The sequence below is a fragment of the Amaranthus tricolor genome, chromosome 16 (assembly GCF_026212465.1).
Source record: "Amaranthus tricolor cultivar Red isolate AtriRed21 chromosome 16, ASM2621246v1, whole genome shotgun sequence".
Classification (NCBI taxonomy): Eukaryota; Viridiplantae; Streptophyta; class Magnoliopsida; order Caryophyllales; family Amaranthaceae; genus Amaranthus; species Amaranthus tricolor.
In genome coordinates, this window is record NC_080062.1 from 10487097 (window position 1) to 10509272 (window position 22176).

At 35.2% G+C, this 22176-nt stretch overlaps 2 protein-coding genes across 2 annotated transcripts in view; one reads left to right on the plus strand and one right to left on the minus strand.

Moving 5' to 3' along the window:
* Positions 1 to 2870: 2870 nt before the first annotated feature.
* Positions 2871 to 3721, minus strand: LOC130802533 (protein FAR1-RELATED SEQUENCE 2-like). The gene is made up of 2 exons (XM_057666545.1): positions 3120 to 3721; positions 2871 to 3037 (listed from the first exon to the last, which is right to left on the minus strand). The coding sequence occupies exons 1-2, from the start codon at positions 3619 to 3621 to the stop codon at positions 2871 to 2873; spliced, it is 669 nt and encodes a 222-aa protein (XP_057522528.1). The 5' UTR covers positions 3622 to 3721.
* Positions 3722 to 6089: 2368 nt separating this feature from the next.
* LOC130802365 (DNA-directed RNA polymerase I subunit 1) overlaps positions 6090 to 22176 on the plus strand; it is a 43725-nt gene continuing 27638 nt past the window's right edge. The window contains exons 1-6 of the mRNA XM_057666340.1: positions 6090 to 6267; positions 6362 to 6531; positions 11603 to 11762; positions 11884 to 12180; positions 13816 to 14037; positions 14381 to 14557. Of these exons, the coding sequence (XP_057522323.1) occupies positions 6250 to 6267; positions 6362 to 6531; positions 11603 to 11762; positions 11884 to 12180; positions 13816 to 14037; positions 14381 to 14557 (1044 nt within the window). The 5' untranslated portion in view covers positions 6090 to 6249. The remainder of the gene's footprint in view (positions 6268 to 6361; positions 6532 to 11602; positions 11763 to 11883; positions 12181 to 13815; positions 14038 to 14380; positions 14558 to 22176) is intronic.

Below are 22176 nucleotides of genomic sequence, written 5' to 3' on the forward strand. Positions count from 1 at the left end.
ATGGCTGTCATCGGCTCTACCTTGTTGGCGGATAAGTCCAGAATTGGCATGCGACCTCACCCGATACTTGCCGTGAACGACGATCAGCAGGACGTGGCCTGGGGTGCGGTGACCTTGGCGTTCTTGTACAGGCAGCTCGGAATGGTATCTAGGGCTGGTTGCAAGACCATTGCTGGATGCCTCACATTGCTCCAGACATGGATTTATGAGTACTTTCCCGCTTTCCGCCCTCATGCTCGCCGAGAAGATGTGCCAAACATGACTAGGGCGGAGATGTGGACACCGAAAAAACCATGTCGTGAGCTGGACAGGTTGAGGGACTGCCGCAAGGTTCTTGATTCAATGACGGAGACTCAGGTACTGTACATTACATTTTGTCATGCATGTTGTTTTCAATTTATAGTATTTTTTTTGTGAACTTCGCTTGTATGCAGGTTGAATGGACTCCCTACAATTCTGCTGCTGGTGTGTTGCTGAATGATCACCCACGCACCACCGTAATCGGGGGTATCACGTGCTTTGATGTTGTGGAAGTGTATTTGCCGGAGCGGACATTGCGACAGATTGGTTTCGTGCAGGCTATTCCTCCCGCTCCTATTAGACCAGCCAAGGCTGTCCGACCGGCACACGGTACCTACTACGTGACCTTTCCTTCTTCTGCTGTATATTTGGAGGCATGGAGTAGGTTCCCCTATAGTGCCCGCCTTTTTGAGCAGGGACTTCGTCGGGCTTCTGTTCCTTTTGAGGCTGAACCTAATTACGTTGATTGGTTCAAAGTGTGCTCACACCCGTACATAGCCCCGGACGAAGGGCCTACTTCTGGTCCTGGTCCTTCTCAGAGCAGATCTGAATACGTGAGTTTTATTATCATTTTTTTTTCAGATTTTTTTTTAATGAATTAATAACGGTCATTATCCTTTTGTGTTTTCAGTTCCTGAATGAATGGCCCAGTCGATTCGCTCCACTGGCAAGACTACCTGCTAAGGTTGCGGATTTGAACCCCCGTCAACGACATGCGTTAGAAATATACCTTAATGATTGTAGAGATTTATTTGAAGAATGGCAAATTTTTAAAGGGCATGACCCTGCATAGTCTGTACTGAAACTATTTTACATTAATTATTGCATTTCTTTTCGTCAATGAATGTCATTCGTATACACAATAGTATAATTATGGATTATATACAATTTATAATGAATGTCGTGTATAAATTCTATAGAGTATCTAAATTTACAGCATCGTCAGCGGTGGTATTAGTTGGTTGTGAACGTGGCCCGCGTAGATTATTCCAGAGCATAATCCTCGTACTGAAATGTGTGTCAAGATGTTTGGTGAAATTGTCAGCTGCTTGTTTCCAACTTGGATGGATCGGCGGTAGAGGGGACGAATCGTCGTTCATTAAAAGTTGAACAAAATGATTTCTATTAACCCAACATATATGTATTACTTTATTTACACTATTCACGCCCGATGCTTTCCTTAACGGGAGAATCAAACAGTTGTATTGCGAATCACAGTCAGCAGAACCATAATAAGCAATGGCAATGTTTAGAAATGTTGCTGCAGAGTACAAAGCCATTAGTGCATCCATCCAGTGCATGAAAGGAGCAGGTCCGTTTGCGTGTGAACCTATTCTGAATATAGACTCGTCTAGTGACTCCTGGGATAGATACAAAGTTAGGTATTGCGCTCTATTCATTTGCATTTCTATACTCATAGCACGCCTTAAAAGAGGCCATGCTTCCTCGCCTCCCAGCTCTGTGACGGCAATTGCTCTAAATCCACAGTTACCATCACCTAACACATCAATCTAGTCGAACAAGTAAGGAGGAAGGATAAATGGGATGTTATTAGGCCATGAAAAGTGTGAAAAATCTCGACCTCCAGGATCATCTACAATAAATGTAAATAAAGTTAATATGCGTAAACTGAGACGAATTAATGCAAAAAACGAAAAATATAGTCAAGTACCGGATAAGTTGAAACTGAACTTAATTCCTACTGAGGATTGCGTCTCTCGACCACTAGATCTGCCACTAGATCTCCCGCGGGAAGAAGATCTAGACCCTCGACCGCGAGAAGATGATCTGCTATATTCAAATGAACTTTTTCTCCTTCTCATGTTTTTACTTGTGCTTGGTCTTCCCTTTCTCGGTGGACTAGCGTAAGACTCAGGTATTTCCGCGCCATCTGGGTGTAGTTCATATTCAAGTAACTGAGACATTCGGCGAACAACAGCGGGATCAGATTTGAGGACTTCATCGACCAGAGATTGAAAGTACTCTTTGTCATTGGCGTTCGGGTATCGTACTCCTTCATCGATTTCGTCTCCTACCTCTGTGTACCTCAAAGTACTCCAGAATTCATGAATGTCATCCAAATACAAAGCACCATGTGATCCGATGGACATATGTAAATAACATGCACACGGCAATCCATGGGTTTGTTGAAGTACACAACCACATTTGTTAAACACAAAATCACCGAGTTCTAACATGCGGTTATACTCAAGCTGGAGCTGCTCCAAGGCATAGAGAGATACGTGGCGATATAGAGGTCTAAAGTAATGATGTCGCATCGATCTTGGTACAGAAGACATGGAATCCTGTAGCGCTTGTCGGATTGTAGCTTGCTGATTTGTAATATGTGCGTGCGCCCTTTTGAAAAGGGTATCGAATGAGCTATTACCGCTACCAAGGTAATACTTAAAAGACGAGTGTTGGCTTTCAACTCTGCTGGTAGTCCGGTTACCCAAGTGTAAACAATCATTCGTCCACGCACGGACAAATTTCTCTCTCAGTGGAATCCATGTTCCAGTCAAATACCGAACGACCTTTTTGTTCCTAACCGACCACGTACTGACGATCACTTACCATCTATCTTCATATTCCTCGATCGTAGAACTTTCAACCAAGGGGTTCCATCTACTTTTCCTGAATACCTGCCCTTGTTGATTTTTCTTGCCGCCACACAACTTGTCCACCATGTTCTCAACGTCGTTGCCAATATGCCAGATGCATAACAAATGCCGCACATCTACATTAAACAAAACATTGAACGTAATTAAGACATTATCATTAGATATAACCACTATAATGAATCAGCAAAGCCTTTTTACCTGGGAAGACGTCACGAATAGCTGCAGATAAACCTTCGTCTCGATCGGTTACAATGACGCTAGGAGTCTGAGCAGTGCCGAAAATATCTCTCAATCCCTGCAGCACCCACGAATACGACACAGCCGCCTCATCTCGCATCAAACAAAACGCAACCAAGAAATTGTGATTGGTTGGCGTCATTCCGATCACTTCACATAGTGGCCACTTTTGTTTGTTCGTTTTGTACGTTGTATCTATCAGCACAACATACGGCCACGTACGTATCATTTGGATAGAGGTAGGATTTGCAATTAATAGTCTGCTCAATTGCCCTTCGTTATCCAAGTCTGTCCAGACCACATAATTAAGTTCTGTGGCCATATGAAGACAGTGTTGAAGGGGAGTCCTACCCTCCATCTCTTCTCTCCTTATTGATTGTCTAATATTATATATCTGATTCATACTAGCATAAAAACCAGGAAAATTATCTCTAATAGAATTCATAATAAAGGCCGGTTGCATTCCGGTTGCACTAAGCTGTCGTATGTGCTCCCGAATGTCTACATTAATCCTATTTGCCCTTACATGACCATCTCTGTACACCAAGAACGGGTGGTTATGTTTTCCCTTTTCACCAGGACACACCCTTACCGTCCAAGGTCTTTCTGGTGGTTTATGACTACTTCCTACAATCATAAATTTACACCCGCAACTTCTACTTTTAGAACCAGGTCGGGCAGTATTATCTAGATAATGTATATCACCCCTAATATTACCATAGCGGTGACATCTTAAATAGACACTAACTCTAGAACGTCCTTCTTTCTTTTTATAAGAAGCACGTGTAAATTGAAAACCGATTGTTATTACTATCGCATCGGCCCAACTATGTAACTCATCTAAGGAGATAAATTCCCTATCCGTAACAAAGCTACCGGAATAGTCTACGTTGTCTCCAAAGTTTTCAAACTCCTGCAAATTTGAAATATAAATAATATAAATTAAGTACATTAATGACTACAATAATAATAATAATAATAATAATAATAATGACAACAACAACAACAAATTAAAAACATTACGTAAATAAAAAAATCTTAAAAATTTAAATTTATCAACAATAAAAATTTATACGGAAAATAAAAAAAATTAATACGGAAAATAAAAAATAGTACTAATAATAATAATAATAATAATTTTAAAAAAATTAATACGGAAAAAAAAAATATTTACAGTCGCCCAGATTTGTGCGCCTGAACCATGGTTCAGGCGCCCAGATTTGTGCGCTTTTTTTTTTTTTTTTTTAATTTTCCAACGACAACTTTACGTACCGTATCCGACTCATAGTCGCTTTCGTTAGCCATATTTAACCAATTACGGGTTACCACTTCTTTAACACTTTTTAGAGAGATAATACCAGTTTTTAGAGAGATAGTACCGTGTTTGAATTCGTACTTCATACGCATCTCAGAATTCCATATATATAGACAAATCTTACGCATTAAATTCTTATTAGTGTTATTAAGCGTGATTTACATTTATTAATTAATTTTTAAGTATAGTGGCAATTTTGTAATTTTTTAAAATACAGGAGCAAAAATATAATTTTACAAGGGGATGGCGATAAAATAAAAAAGGGTGGCGAAAAATAGCATCACCCTAAGATTGACAAACTTCTTATATTACTTATATATAGCTAACAAATTGACAGCTAACAACTGAAACTAACACTCAGGCATACAGATACATTATACTAAAAGACTATATCAATTTATCTTTGATGTAGTAAGAAAAAATTGTTTTGTTCCATTAATTGTGGTTGGAGAATGATGCAATTTTTTAAAATAATTTTTCCTATTTTCTCCCCAAATTACTATTTGTTATTTTTTTTTTCCTTTTTTTCGGTAAAAATTACATTTAATTACATAATCTATTAGTCTTATAAAACTGTCTCACCATAAGATGGACCCATATAATCAGCCTATTTCTTAATTGATACTATAAGATTATAAGTGATCACTTTGATGTTATAAGTGATCATGAATACTAAAAAAAAAAAATCACTTTTTAAGATTATAATTTGTTATTTTAAGATACAAGTAATATTTTAAGGTAATAAATGATCAATTTACGACTAAAAACTGTCTCCTTACTATTTATTTTTTCTAAACAATCCAATTTTTATATATTTTTTTGCTGACAACATCCTTTGTTACATTTTAACCGGTTAATGTAGGTACCTACAACCAAAGAGGAGTAGAAGCAAACCATTGAAGAAGTATAAGGAGAAAAAAGTGAGTGTAACGACAAATAGGTACCTATACTAGCCGGGTAAAATGTGACTAAGAAGTGCTGTCACAAAAAAATATACAAAGGTTGAATTATTTAGAAATAATTAATAATAGGGATTATTCACAATAGATGATCAGTAAAGGTGTTCAACGGGGCGGGTCGATCCAATGAGTCAAGGTCGGGTCACATTTTAACGAGTCATTAGTGGGTCAGGTTAATAACGGGGCGGGTCATTAACGGGCCTTCGTGTAAAGAGTTAGGCCGGGGTGGTTTGGATAATTATAAAAATTATTTGCGAAATTTTTTTTTTGCCACTTTAATAAAAATTTTTAAATGATATTATTATATATATAATTGGGTCGATCAAACGGGCCATAAAGTATAATAAAAAACTATTTTATGAACTTTAAAAAGGCGGGTCAAAGTGGATTTGATTTAAACGGGCTTTGACTCGCCCCGCCCCGTTTAACATATAACATGACCCGCTCAGTTTAATTTTTGACCCGCCCCGTCCCGTCCCGTTGAACACCTCTAATGATCAATAGATGAGATCATAATATTTCCAAAAAAAAAAAAAAATTCGAAAAACCCGTATGTTTGTTGGTAGATCCGACTATATTTCCGACCCATTAAACAAGCCCGCATCCTACTATAAGTAATAAGACAAAACGGGTTTTTCCTTCCTATTTGTAGCAGAAAACCCGCTTACACTTCATACTTTCTCTCACTCGCACCCCTCACAGCCGTTCCCTCTTCTCCCCCTGGCTTCCAGGACGCCATAACTGCGGCCATAACTTATCTCTTTATCTTCCTCTATTAAACCCTAATAAAAAACGATTCAAAAGTAAAGTCCAGAAGATGGCCTTAGCGCATGAGGTATTTGTGTTCTCTAATTTTTTTCTGCTATGAATTTCTGTAACTTTTAATTGCTATTTTGTTTCTTCTAATTCTAATTTGGACGAATTTTCAGTTTGCAACGGGTACGGTGGAGGCGGTGAATTTTGGTGTAATGACAGATGAAGAAGTCAGGAAACTTAGTGTTGTTAAAATTACGAACAGTAATTTGTTGAATGCTGTTGGCCGACCTGAGCCTGGTGGTCTTTATGATCCTGCTTTAGGTCCAATGAACGATCATATTCCGTAAGTTTTTGATATATTTTGATGAATTTATTAAGTTTGAGTTGCTATTGCTACTGCAAGTGCTAGGTGCTTGACCGTGCAGGCCTCCAAATTACGGGGCCTTAAATGTAAATTTGCATTGTTTTACATTACTTTTGTCTTACTTTAGTGATTTGTTGTTAGGCCCTTAAATTTCGTAGAAATGTAGAATGAACGGGGCTTAAAAATTATTGTGTATTTGGGGTCTGTCCTGCATGTGAGCTCCAAACATCGGCTTATTGTGTACTCTACAGCTATGGTTGGAATAAAGATGAGGCTGCCCGTTATCTGGCAACCACTTTGTTCCAGAATTTTAACGTGGTCAATCTCAAAATCCCTGTTATTACTTATTTACCCATGGCATCGGTTGTTATAGGTTATCTTTTCATCACATTAGCCATCTTGGCCCATTGTTTAGATATAGTTAGGCTTTTAATTGCACAAAATTTCAAAAAATGTAATCTATAATGTTATTCATAAACTGTAATCTTCAACTTGTTAATTCATGTTCCATTGGTTGTGAAGCTCATTGTAACTTTTGTGAGTCCGTTTTCGAACGCCAGTTGCTTGGAAGTTACTACCTTAAACTCCGTGAGCACCACTCCACATCCTTTTAATGTGATTTCAAATAAGCGAAACTTTTAAATTTAAAGATTAAGAACAAGGAGAAGAACTGAATCTAAGGCATCCTTGAGTATTGGAATTCCAGGAAGTACACAAATTGTGATATGTAGAGCAAAGAGAAATGAATTTTTTATTCTGACGTCTTAGTTTTTAGTTGATCATATGTAAAGGTGTGCAGAATAAATGAGTGAATTATAAGGGTGAACCTTTTGTTTAGAAGAGAAATGATGAATATATAAGTGCATGTGCGCGTAATAATTGAGCCATTGTGCTAAAATGTAGTTTTTATAGTGATCATGCAAACAATCACATGGTGATGGTCATCGTTGTGCCAAATATTGGCTTAGACGAACATTTTTATTGAATCGACCTAAAATGCAATTGTTACTACTTTAAAATGTGGGAATGTTGAGGTATCTTGGTATATTTGAAAATCTATAAAACTCGAGCTATATCATATGATGCAACGTATTTTGCAATATTGTTTGAGCTAAAAAAGCACCTAAAAATTTTTGGGTGTATTTAGATGGTGTGAATGTAAAATAAACCAATATTACAAAAGTTGTATATTCATAATCATGTTTCATATTAGAACATAAAATGTCTTTGTGAGTTTCAATGAAGGTTATGAATTTGGAACGAGAAATGAGAAATGGGGATGGCGAGTCTATTTTGGGATTTGCACGAGCATGTTATATTTAGTAGTTCACATGTGGTATAAAATGCATAAATACTATTTGGTGACTTGTTGAAGTGTAAGATTTCAATTCAAATTGGTCACTTCGTTTTTTGTAGAAATGATAAGGGCAACTGTATTGTAAGGTTATAATAGACATTATCATATTGTGTAGTTGCCTAACCTTAGTTTTGTGAGCACGCTCAACTAAGACGCACCTAGGTTAGGGCACACCCAAGCGCAAGAGAAATCGCTTCTTCAAGTACAAGAGAGGTGCACAAGGCACAATAAGAGGCGCACTTGACAAAAACTTATTAAGTTTTTTAAAAGTTGTAACGTGTTTTGGTGTTTTTTTTGTTCAAACGTGCACCAAAGTGCCTCTGGCGCTCAAAGGTAGGGCATTTCCTCTTTTTGTTTGGTTAAATTGAGAAGGGAAAATGTTATCATGATCCACATTTCTAGTTGACCAAATGTTGGCTCCCTAAGTCAAGATGCAAATGCAAGTCAAGGTCATGCAAATGAGAGTCAAGGTCAAACTATTCAAGATAAAAACATTCTACACATGGTGCGACATCATATCTTAAAGTCTTACAAAGTCCAAATTGCCGCTCAAAAGGCGGTTCAAGATACATCAATACCATTAGTTAATTAAATAAATTTGTGTGCTGAACATGATGAATACCTATGGTTGACCTAGAGTTGATTAAACATAGTTAATCAAAGGAAGTGCAACAAGTTGCAAACACTAACACAAACATCCACTACACAATCATAGGAAGTTATTTGCACAGATCATGGGGTTGAATGCAAAAAACCGTCTAGGAGGACAACAACAACATCAACCATTCAATGTTGTTTTCTGAAAGCTATTGGGATTATTAATTATGTTGGGTTTCCAATTGATAGTAGGAAAAATTATCGTGAATAATACGACCTTTCACTGATTTATCTACAATAATACGAAATTTTGATTAACCCTGAATAATAACAATTTTGGTGTGCATTTCCCTCTAGCTTTCTTAATTAGTTGGAAACCTACAATTGTTAGTCAACTTGAAAAAAAAAAGAAGAAAATACAAATAATAAAAAATGCAATAAAAAAAAGGCAAAGTTGAGATTTTTTTAATTTAATTGAATTTAATTTTTTTGGGTAAAATTGACTTGCTGGTAAAAAAAATAGATGTTGGTGGAAAACTCACCTTTAAGTTTGTATTATACATGGTTAATCAATAGTTAATATTATTAAAGGAAAAAAGTTGAATGGTTGTATTGTTCAAGGTGATTTTTTCTTAATAATATGTAGTCTATTTGATGTTGTTGTGTGGTTTATAATAAAAGAACTTTGTTCAAACTTTGCCTCGATAGAATTCTTGGATTAGAATTCTACTAGGAAGTTTCTTTGTTTTGTGAGAGTAGCGACCTTGCATGTGTTTAGAGGAGCCTTTAGATTTAAGGGTGCGTGTGTGTATCCCTTACATTTAGAGTGAGCTATTAATCCTTCTATTCCATCTCCAATTTGCATACTATTTTGTTTAATTTGTGGTGTGTATGTATTGATTTGATCAACTACATCCCTGTCTATGTCTTTCTCTAATTCCCCCTATGAACACGATTTTCTACTATCACACATAACCTAAAATTACATTCGACATTTTGCCATTTTTCGTTCATCAATTGAAAACAAACAATGCTTCCCTTCAATCAACGCCCTACTTTTAACCGTCATCCCTCTTTGTTTCTTTGTGTGCAACCTTCAAGTTTCATATTGGGGGATAAATATGCATGAATTTGGTTCAAAATTAAGTGTCATTTATAGCGGAATTTATTAAGTGAAAGAGAATGATAGATTTTTTTGAAATTAGATTTTGAATTGATGTTATACAAACTTAAGATTTCATGCCAAAATTTTGTACGATTATGTTTTTTATATGCCAATTTTATGTTTATGTTTGAGGTTGATTTTGTTTGTACATTTTGTACATCAAATCTGCAATTTTATTTTTAGGAATAGTTAGCCTTGAATAATCCATCTTTTCACTGATTTTCCTAAAATAATCTTAATTTTTAATCAATTATAAATGATCCTATTTAAAGGGTTGTTTGCTAACAAAGCACCTAGGTAACCTATGTCTGGCTTAAGTGGGTCGGGCAATCAAACTCGACCTGATTAATTTTACTGATTGTGGGTTACATTTATAAGATATGGCAAAAAGATATTGATTATCTGTCATTTGATACAAACCAAGAATAACTCAAATTAATATTTAACATAGGAAATTGTTGCAAAGGTATTTCAAAAAAATATTTTGAATAATTCTTTGGAAAATCTCACCATTTCTTAGATAGTGTCAAACAAGGAAGCCAATTTTTTGCAATATTAATTTATCTGCAAATTCCATAATCACCATTTCCCACAGTATATTGAATCTTACAAAACATAATAAACCTTATCCCTTAACAAATGCCAAACAAGGAAGCAAATTACAAGCTTTATGCAATATTAATTAATCAACAAATACCTTATCGACCATTCCCTACATACTTTCCTTGTGATATAAGGAATAAAAATTAAAGTGTCATCCAAATTAGAGTAAATTAGGGATTTTTACCTTGAAAGAACGCAAGTTTGATTGAGAAAATTCTTGAACAAAATCTCTTTGCTCAACGTAGATGTCGAGCTAGTAAGCTATACAAGATTGAGAAAACTCTTTCTGATATGTGGAGAACTTTTTAGGGTTCATAAGATGTGAGAGGATAGAGGATGAAGGAGAATGATACCTATTAAACGTAAACAAACTATGAGTTTAACTGAGCCCTACATAGTATACTAAAAGCCATTTTTAAGCCCTCTTTGAGCCCTATTCTTATTAATCTAAAGAGTCTAAATATGGCCCGACTCTCACTAAACCCTTAAAAATATGGGTTGCATCCCGTTGTGTTGAACACCCTTACCAATGACTTATTAAACTGGTTAATTTGAAAAAAAAAGAGAAAAAAAATATTAAATTAGAAAATAATTTTTAAAATAAGAACAAAAACAAATTGTTTTTAAAAACATTTTTTATTTTTCCTTTTCATTTTTGATTCTTTTATTTTTTTGGTGGTAATCAACCTATAAAAATCGATGACCATTTGCGCAATAAAATTCTTGGTAAATGACCCGAAAGTTGGAGTTATTCATGGCCAATTAAATTTTAGGATTACTGTAAGAAAATCAATGAAATTTTGGAATGGTCCAACACACATTTACATACGTTGGACTAGAGTGTTACCATATAGTCTTTGGTTTATTCAAAAATTTGTAATGATAAATAGATTGATACCACACAAAGTCTTTAGTTGTATAGGGACATCGTACTTTTCAAACCAATCATATCAGTAGAGTAAGAGATGCACTTTTCAAACCTCATCAAGTCATCATATACCATGATCAATCTTGAGTAAATTATCTCGCCTCTCTATTGTTTAGTGTTCTCTATTTACATCTGATGCTACGCTAGAAAGCTTACGCTGAAACTCAATAGCTCATAAAGAGCTAACATTAGTGTATTTTTACTGTAATAAATGCTTAAGCAGTTTTGAGTGTGGGTAATGATTAAATATGACATCAACTATGGAGAAGAGGAGAGAAGATGATGTTGTTATGCTTCTTTCCTCCTTGATCTTCTGTATGCTGACTCTTTTCATGCTTTATTGTTAAGGATAGTACCTTTGAAAAGCAATAATGATGTTAAAGATTGTGTTTATGTGCAGTTGCATAACATGTGGCCTGCGTTCCTTTTATTGCCCCGGACATTTTGGTCATATTGATCTTGTGTCATTGGTTTACCACCCTCTACTGTTCAATATGCTCTATCGTCTTCTGCAGAATACGTGTTTGGCATGCTACCATTTTAAGGCATCTCGGGAGGAGGTAATTTTTTTATTTGTGCATATTAGTTTTGTTTTCCTTAGTTTTTCCTGATCATCATTCCCTTTCCTTTCTTGCTTGCTTGTATTTGCATGGCCTGGCTTATTTTTGTGTCCATATGCAGGTTGAGATGTGCATTTCTAAATTGGAACTCATAATGAAGGGTGATGTTACTAAGGCTAGAATGTTAGACTCTGCTTTAAGTGAGCATCCTGATGATAGTGGTGACAACCTCCATTCGAGTGGGCACTCCAATAATGGCAAACATAATGATAATAATAATGAAAAGGGTTGGACCTCTTTTCAGCTTACAGAAGCACACTCAGTTCTAAATAGATTCTTGAAGAAAAGAAGTGGGAAATGCAGTTGTGGGGCGAAGAATCCTGCTATTACTAAACCTACCGTAGGTTGGATTTACATGGTAAACTTTATTTGTGTTTATTTCAAAATTCCACTTGGTATTTATAAATGCTCATTTTATTCTGTTATCATTTTCGTTGAGCTGACAAGAGTCATTCGTGTATGTTTGTCAAACTAATTTTTGGTATTTACATTTCAGACCTATCTTTATAAGGTCTTTCTTGGCGAACTGGCTTTTGGAATGAGGGATATGCTCCTTTAGCAACCAGCACTCCATAAGCCTATCACTCTCTATTTATAGCAATAGAAAGTAAAAGGTCTTGAGTGACACTTAAATTGTGAATGTGTTATCTTTCCTTTCATGTGTTTCATTTTGGATTTTGAGCAGAATCTGACTTTCATTTTACAGATAGTGGATTGAAGTTTTTATTTTTTTTTTGTTCTTTCTTTGTTTTTTTGTTCTTTCCCTTCCTATTCTTGACTGTTTTGAAAGATTGATGCCTCTTATGCTGGGAAATTTTAATGATGGTGACTCTAGTTTTTATGATCGAACCTTTGGAAAAATTTGGAGTGGGTGGATTCATTGTGATGGGTGCTAAATCATTGGATAGTGTGTTTCCGGAGTGGAGGAGTGGTGGGAGGTTATTTCGATGGGGATGGTGCTACAATAGGTGCTGAAAGAAGGCTGGGGTGGTCTGGGGAAAGGTGGTGACATAGGTGTTTCTTGAGGTATGAGTGATGGACTAGTGGTTTGGGTGAAGTGAAGAGAGGAAAAATTCATAAATATAAAGCCATTGTGAAATTAGCATGCCATCAGTTGACTAGCTTAACAGGTTTTCATAGGACAGAAGACTGCTTTGACTTTTGAGATCATAAGATATATAGTTGGGATTATTTTGGGCAATCTACCGAGATTGTTTCTTCATTTTTTCCAAATATTTACTTGGAATTATCATCCTGTTTTACCTATTAAGCAATGTGTTTGTACTCGTTACAATGTTGTTTTTGATATTGGAATGTCAGGTGTTTACGATCTGTTCAAAAACTGAAAACACTTTGTATAGCCAGTCTTTTAGGCTCCTACTTGTACTATCACATTTAAAAATTTGAGTAAGAGGGAATTTAATCCAAAATGAACTTAATTTTTTTGTTATAAAAGTTAAGAGTAGGCATCTTTCCTTTTGGGCTATAGGGTCAATTTCTTTTAGTTGATATAGCAAACAATGCAATTGATGATGAAAAACCCACCTTACCGTAATATGCATGCTTGATTATGTATATGTTACGTGCTTCTCTCACCTTGTTTACCATAAAGAATCCCTAGTTTTCTTATGTGCATCATATCTTTTTGGTAAATTTTTACTTAAGTGCACTATTTCCTTATATGGAGATTTTTTGGAGTGTATAAGACAATGGTTATTCTATTTAAGCTATATACGCCCACATAGAGGAACCACACATGACCCACACGTATTGAGTCACACTCATCATTATTATTTTGCATGCTCATGAGTCATGAGAAATGGAGTACTTAAGAAAAGCAAAGGAAGTATTGTTTATCCTTCTAGCTACCTAATTGATTTTAGCAGTGATAACTGAATGATGATTACTATTCCTGTTGCTACTGGAGATGGGATTTTATACTGATCAACAACTTTGTTGGTACTACTTTACTCTTTTACTTATCTTTTTGTAGGGTGGCCTGAGTGAAAACAAAATAAAAGAAAATATCATCCGAGGGCACAAGTTGGATGGACCTTTAGCCGACGAAGATGCTGACAAGACTCTGTCTGAGGTAGAAGATTTTGAATGCCGTAATGCTGGACCAGGGGCATCTAAAAATCGGAGGATTAAGAAAGATGACGTCCAGTTGGAATTCATGAAGTGGAAAGAAGCACGATATCTCTTACCAACAGAAGTATGTTTTTTTCAGTTATAGTCATGATAGAAATTTTTGTCACATTAGCTTTTTCCAGATTCGAAGTATATTTTGACTCTTGAGCTTTTTAATCATCTATAATTGGATTTGATTCTTTGAGCTTATGTCTACCGACAGTATCAACTCTTTTTTTTAATCAAATTTAATTTCCTTTTACTAATAATGCTATTGTTCTGTTGTGCTGTAAATCACCTCGCAGAATTGTCTCATGTTTTTCTACTTTTATGCTTTTATTGTTAATATACATTCGTGACTTTTAATAAAAGACACATTATTCTGACACATATACTAAGATGTATATCATGTAACTTGATAATTGCAGGTCAGAAAGATCCTAGAGCTGCTATGGCAAAATGAGGCTCGATTATGCTCATTTATATGTGATATCCAGCAACGTCACCAAAATACTCAGAGAAAGTCAGCTTTTATGATGTTCTTCTTAAAAGCTCTTCTTGTACCTCCAACGAAGTTTCGTCCTCCCGCCAAGGGAGGTGAATTAGTAAGTTTCATCTTTATATTCTCTTGTACGTTTTCAATGAACCTGACTGTGCCTGGTGACGTGCTTGAAAATCGTGTTTGCTTGTGCACAATAATGTTTTTATGAAGTTTGAAGTACCTTAAAAACCATTGAACATCTGTACGGTAACTAATAATTGTTAAAGATAATGGATGGTCCTCATGGTTTCTTGGTGCTTTATTTGGGGAATGCAATAATTGCCAGCAAGACAGTATTGTATCAACTAATATTCTGGTGTCCTGTATTCTTGTTAGACAGCGTGACAAATAGCAGTATGGGGTGTTTGTTACAAAACTTGATATGAGTCTAGAATAAAGAATAACTAAAGATGGTATGGGATTGGAACTTTATTCCTAATGACGGTACAATTTTAGAACGGACAATAATCAGATCACTGCAGTGAAAGTAATGTTCCTTGTATACCGCCACCTTTTCTTCCCCAATGACGATATGTTAACAGTTGATCTGTAGCATTTACTATGCATTAATCAAGTTCTGAGTAGCAAAACAGAATTTCACAATGCAACACTGTAATATAAGATAAAAAAATTGAAGAACCTCTTTTAACACATTTTAAAAAACTCGCTAGTATGATTGTTTAAGAATGTTAATGGAAACATCAAAGTAGTGATTGGTAAAGATGAAATTCCAATATTCATTCCATCACCCCATTGCCATTAGGTTGCTCCACATAGGTGGGGTTTGGGGCGTGAATGTATGCAATTTTACTCTTGTTAGTGATTGTTTCCGATTAACCTTTGATAGAAAACGTCATGTATATGTTTTATTGAGCCATTTAATATAGTCTATTGTAATCCAAAATCAAAGCACTATAATTTCAGTATAGACAAACAAAAATTTGCCACCCAAACTCAAGATGTTTTTGACAATTCTATGAGTGTGTAAAGCTATTTATAATTACTTCAAACTTCTTTTATTTTGATTTTCTACCATCTCAAAGTCTAAATCATTCATGTCTCTTTCTACTTCCGCCCTCCAAGTTATCTTTGATATTCCTCGTCCTCTTTTTAAGTCTCTAATTCCAAATTTGTATCTTCCTAATTGTACTTCTCGATACATATCTTACACTATGTTACTGTATTTCTTCGGGAATACTCATCTTTGTCATTGCTCACGAAAATACTTCTCTTGGTACCTTATCATAAAAACCATATGCAATTATCTTTTTTCTAGCCCTTTAGTACTCCATTTGTCTCATAAATTGAATTGCTTCCATTATAGATTTCCCTTGCTTAAATCCAACTTGGTTTTCTAATATGATGGTACATCTCCTTATATGTATCTCTATCACTCTTTCCCATAACGTCATTGTATGGCTCATGAGTTTTAATCTACGACAGTTAGAGTAATCTTGGACATCTCCTTTGTTTTTGAAAATAGGCGCTAGAGTACTTCTTATCTACTTAATGGGCATCTTGTTTGTCCTCCAAAACTTGTTTAGTAGATCAGTTAACAAAGTTATTTCAAGTATCCCTAAGCATCTCCATACTTCAATAGATATACCATATGGCCTAACTGCTGTCTTCAACTTAACTTTCTTCAAAGCCTCTTCACATTTGATTTTTGTACTCTACACATAAATTCTCTATTTTCTTCCAAGAGAGTGATTGTTGTGTCCCCTATAACATTTCCTTGTAGTACACTAAATAGCTCGTCAAAATACTTCCTCCATTGATCCTTTGATATTTTCGTTCGGAACTAGAATTTTTTTTTATTCTCAAAATACGCTTTACCATACCTATGTCATTAGTTTTTGCGTGCCTCCTCTTTGCCATCCTATAGATTTCATTTCACGTTCTCTAGAATCTAGTTTGTCAAACACTTCTTTAAATGCCTTTAATTTCGCCTTGCAAACTGCTGCTTTTGTCTTTGTCTTATTCCTTGTATTTGGCTTTGTTTACCTGTTTCCTGCATTTACCTAATGCAAGATAAAATATTTTATTTTCCTTGATCACTACCCTCCTCATTCTACAATATTGTATCCTTTTAACTAGGATAGTAACCTTGATTCTCATAACATCTGCATAGCTTTTGGGTATTGCAATTTTTCATCTTTGTCCAGGTATCCTCTGTATATTAGCTCATCTTCCAATTAGCTTAATCTTTATCATTACCCTCTTTAAATATCAACCATGCAGTCTTTTGTTTCTCTTAACTTTCTTTTCCTTTGGTCTTGCTTGAAAGCAAACATCTAAGACAAGTAGTTTTTGTTGGGTGGCTATGCACTCTTATGGAATTACCTTACAATTTAGACTATCTCTTTCGCTTATCCTTGAGTAGTCAATTTAGACTATCTTACAAATCTCTTTACCATAAACAATTTTCACTCTTATAATCTTATTCTTCTTGCATACATATGCTACATCCTTAGATGTTTTTTGTTTTTTTTTGGTAATTAAAGGAATATATTAATTCAAAAAAAACCATTTACAACCTAGGCTATAAACGGAAAAAAACACCTCCCTAAACACAAAAAGGAGGCACTACCCAGACAGACCACCAACAAGAAAAACCGGCTAAATGAAGCAACAAAAAGCAACAAATAAACATCTTCCTAGCTACACAAAGCCAAACGACTCAAAGGATGGAAAAGAAACCAAACTATACAATGCTAGCCCTAAGCCAAGCCAAAATCCAACCAACAAAACACACCAGAAACACCACGATCTCAAGGGTGAAAGCACAAAAGAAGGGGATGAGATATCGACATTCAAGCCGTCCTTGGACTAGGATGACTATCACAGCTGCTACTGGCATCACTCAATACCTCTTTACCCTTGGATTTCTTCCTTCTATTTACTTGGACCCAATCCTTCTCCTGAGGCCTCCCACTAACCACTGCATTAACCACTGTATGCCCGAAAGTACTCTGCTTAGGTACAGGAAGCATTCCAGTGATACTCTTCTTAGAAGCCTTCACAACATCTTTGTTCTTGGGGGCCTGCCATCACATATATGCCCGATAACCTGACAAGTCTGAAAAAAGTGGGGCACCCACCCAATGAAGAACGCCTGATCATGAGCTTGGCCATCCTCATCTTCCACCAAGATAGCCTTTGGCAAAGGCTTGGAGACATCCACCTCAATCAAGACCCGAGAATAACTCACTTTAGTCGATAGTAGTACATTCATCCACAGCAATCGGTACCCCAAATAAGCTACCTATTCTACTTAAGGATTTCGCACCCCAGAATTTGGTTGGGAGATTCAAGAACCTAACCCACACTGGCACGACACGTAGAACATCCTTAGATGTTTGTTCATCCATGATAATACCAATTCCATTATTACCAGAAGTACAACATGGAAGAACATGTTCTAGATGATAACAAGATGGGGTTGTCGCGGGCACGAAGTGCACTAGATGACATGAACTCATCATCGCTACCTTGTTCACTAATTTTGATATCTAATGCTCAGGTATTTAGCCAAACTCACCTCTCCCTTGGGTTTCTATACCCCTTACTTTGGGATTTTCAGATAGGAGTTTTGAAATCAAATTTCACTAAACAACTACTAGCTATTGTTATAAAATTGAAAATTTACCAAACAAACACTAGTCATGGGTACTGACATTTCTAGACCTATACCTTTTACAAGATATCGTGAACCAAATGCTCTCGAAAGATATTCATAAAGAACATGAAATGTCGCTTAGTGATTTCACATGCTGAAAGAATACTTTGTGTAACAAATAAGTGTTTTGATCAAGTAAGTTTCATCAAGTCTCTCATACGAAAATATGTGAATACAAATTTTTAGAAACCTGTTAGGCACTACTATTGATGTGGTTTTAAAAAAACGTGGCTTTGGGAGAATATCAAGGTGATGTTATTATAGTAGTTTACTTTGAATATGGAGGGGAAGGATTTGTGAGCTGAGGAGCTCAAGAGCTACATACCTTTTGCTAATGCTGGTTTTGAGCTTAGTTTTTAAGGCTACAATTATCTAACATTTAGGAAAGGCGTATTGAGTGGAAAGGGAATATTATTTTAGAATTATTTTCTATTTAGGAGCACAACAAATGGTGACTCCGATTTCTATTATTAAGTTGTAGGAAATGACAGCTTACGAATGTCACCACTATGTGTGGCAATAGACATTATGATTTGATTTCGCTAATTATTTCGTCTTAATTGTATATGTATTCATGCAACTTTGAACATGAATATTGGTCGAAGTGGAAAAAACAAATTTGTCACTTATTTTGGGGTTGAGTAATTTTTATGGTGAATTTATAGCTTTGTGTCGTTCTGCTTGTGGGTGCAAAATCTTACATATATGAGCCTATAGAAGAATAGAGTATTGATGGGCTTACATACTTCCTTTTCAATATTCGTTGAAGATGTTTGGTCTATAATAATAGAAGAAAGAAACTACAATCTGATCTAAAACAAGTAGTATTCAATTTTAAAAGGCAAATTTATGCAACTACTTCAATCTTTGTTATAACTTGTGGATCAAAATTTCTATAAGCCATGCTTTGTATAAATTGAATGATCATTTCCATGATTCAAAGAGTCAATTGAAAGATAAACTTTGAACATAAATATGTTCATTGAAAATGTTAATTGGACGTTTGGAGCTGGTATCTTGGAAACAATTCGCACCCGATGCGTTTGCAGAAATGGTCGTGGTGTCACAGAAAATGGCTATTAACAGAGTAATAGCCAAATAACGCAGACACGGTGTGATTTTTTGAAAAAATCACATAAGGGGAGTTTTGAACTTATAAATGCATTTTTGTTGTTGAAATACTATGTTATGCAATAATATGTCCATAATAATTATGAATTCACTATATGAGGTACATTTAGTGGATACTTAGTTTATTAGTTAATATTTTGTTTTACAATCAAAATTATGAGCGGTTGATGGCTATTAGTGAAAATTTAACGAGGACATATAAGAACTTTTTGTACATACTAGGAAGATGTTTGAAGCAGAGTGTAAAAATGCGGTAATGGTCGAGATTGCAATAACGAAATGGTGATGTAGTGCTAGGAGTGATGTGATCATAACGCCTAAATATAATTTAAAAGCATTAAATAACCCTTGATACGACCTAAAACGCGACTGTTTTACACTTTACAACTATGTTACTCGGAACGCAATACGAATTAGGACGTGGGTCTGCAACGATCGAAGGGTACACGAAACGCTATCTGAGGCTACTCCGAAATGATGTGTGTTTTTTAGTATTACAATTTACTATTAATAATTAGATTTCAAACAAAAAAAGATAAGGGAAGATAGTACCCCTTATTGTTAGTATTGTTTAAAATAAGGAAACAAAGTAAAAAAGTAAAAGATAAAAAAGGAAAGGGAGCATGTAATTTTAGTAAGAAAGAAAACTAATTTGTAAAAGTGGTGGGCAAAAAATAATGTCTTGAAATCTATTGTAAAAGTAATTAGAGTAAGTATTAGAACGAGTGGTGGGCCCAATGCTGTACAAATTTTTTTTTTTTAAATATGATCATTTGTGCGGGAAGCCCAATAAGAAACTTTGTTAACCCGATTAGTGTACTAAGAGTAAGCATTTAGTTGTATGTTTCATCTTATTCATTCTTATCTTCTCTCCATTAAAGTCAGAAGGTAAGCTCCTTATTTCACTTTTTTCTTAGGTTTTCTTTACTGATAACAATAATCTTCACTCCATATGTGCTCCAATGAACCAAAACAGGGTTGCTACCGATATGGGTTGCGTTTGACCCGCAATTTGGGACGAGTGTTCTCGATCATAGATCGAAGCTTGTTTTTGCGATCCGAGTAACATAACTTTTTAACGTGTGAAATGTTGTTTCGTTTTTTTCGAATGTCTTTACAACACTGTCAATTAAAAAGATGTTGCTTTTGCACTATGGTTATAAGAAAATTCTCTTTAAGCCTTTGCAAAAATAACGTTATAACGGGAAAATATCATGGTTATGGTAAATAATCTGGCTTTACACGTTACGAAATAGTCAATGCAGTGTTTTGACCATGAAAATTCATGCACCGTTACATGACAAGATTTTATCTTGTGGTAACTTTCAACAAGTTACATAATTACCGTTAATTAATGTAAAAAGGGAGTTTTTATTCCATGGGTGGTATAGACTTTGACATTTTAAAGATTAGAAACAAAATGCTATTCACTATCATAGTCTTTTTTTTAAGGCATGGGGGCCCAAAATGTAAAAACAAGGTCATATCGTATCTTATAGATTGTATCGTTAATGTTTTCAAATTTATTGAATCGATAATACACGCATCGTAAAGTTGCAAAAAAACCCGTATATTAGGCCGCTTCAAGCAATATTTATTGTTTTAGCTGATATTTGGTAGTGTGATAACTGCATCAATCCCATAACCTATCACCGTGTCCGTCACTGTTATCGCATTGCACTATTGGTGAGGCTCATCAAGGCACAAAGTTTCAAAGCGCAAGGCAAGGCGAAAACACGAGCTTTTTGTAATGAGGTGCACATTTTAGCTAAAAAGCTTATAAAGCAATTTTAAAGCATGTTTGATGAACAATGGCGATGATCATAATATCTTTGCTTGAATAATATTACACAATTTATGGGTTTTGGAGGAGTCAATGTACCTTTATTTGTGAGAACAAAGAACTTGTTTTCAGTCGAAGCTTATTAGCAAATATCATGTGCAAGTTTACATAAATATAGGGTGTGTTTGATAAATGGTTTTTTTTGAGCTATTTGTTGGCTTATGAGTTTTTGGTCGAGCAGTTATAAAATTCTTCGGTAAATGGCTTATGAAAAGAAAACTCGGTTTTTAAGCTGAACAAAAAGAAACTAGGAGAGGAGTAGCTTTTAGCATTGGCTTGTGGCTTTTTACCTATTTTTTCTCCGTTAAACAACCAACAATTAATTTCACCAAATACCTTCATAATAATTGATTTAAACGTTTAGCTTAAACAACTAGATTGTTAGTCTAATAGCTCACATTTACCAAACATGGTGCAAAATGACTCAACAGGGTACTTAAGCCCATATTCCAAGACAATATGTTCAATTACTTTTTCTCTAATTATAATCACATTATTATTAAGGTAGAACAAAGAAAAAAGACGACAAAATAATCGAAGAGGAAAGCTGAAGAATGAAATAAAGGGGATAATTTAAAGAAAGTTTAAAGGAAGGATAAAGATTCTTGAAGAAAAGAAATGAAGATATCCACATGAAAGAAGAAGGTTGAAGAGAAAGAGGAAAAAAACAAAAAAGGAAGCTACCTAGTAGTGGTGAAGGCACAATGAAAGGATCTGTTTTCGTTTAGGTCTCCGAGAAAATCTTTTTTTTTTTTTTTTTCCTTTTTTGTTCTCTGTCTTACGGTAGAAAAAACCTTTTCCTTTTTTCCTCTCTTTGAATAAGACAACACTTTATGTCAAATTGTTTTATAACATATTATCATTATCTTCAAAGCAAAACATAAGCGCAAAAAGCGAAAAATACGCAGGGTGCAAAAAACACACAAAAGCGTGTTTTGCGTATATCAGTCTGATCCCAAACTAAGAGAAGCAAATTTTCTCGAGGTTGTCTTGTAGGTGCTACTAGGCACCCTCAATGCGTGCTTTTTAA

Excerpts from the sequence above, each read along its gene's own strand:
- LOC130802533 (XM_057666545.1), bottom strand. The coding sequence starts at position 3,621 with ATGCAACCGGCCTTTATTATGAATTCTATTAGAGATAATTTTCCTGGT. Across the intron at positions 3,038-3,119 it reads TATTCGTGACGTCTTCCCAG|ATGTGCGGCATTTGTTATGC; the intron begins GTAAAAAGGCTT and ends TGTTTAATGTAG.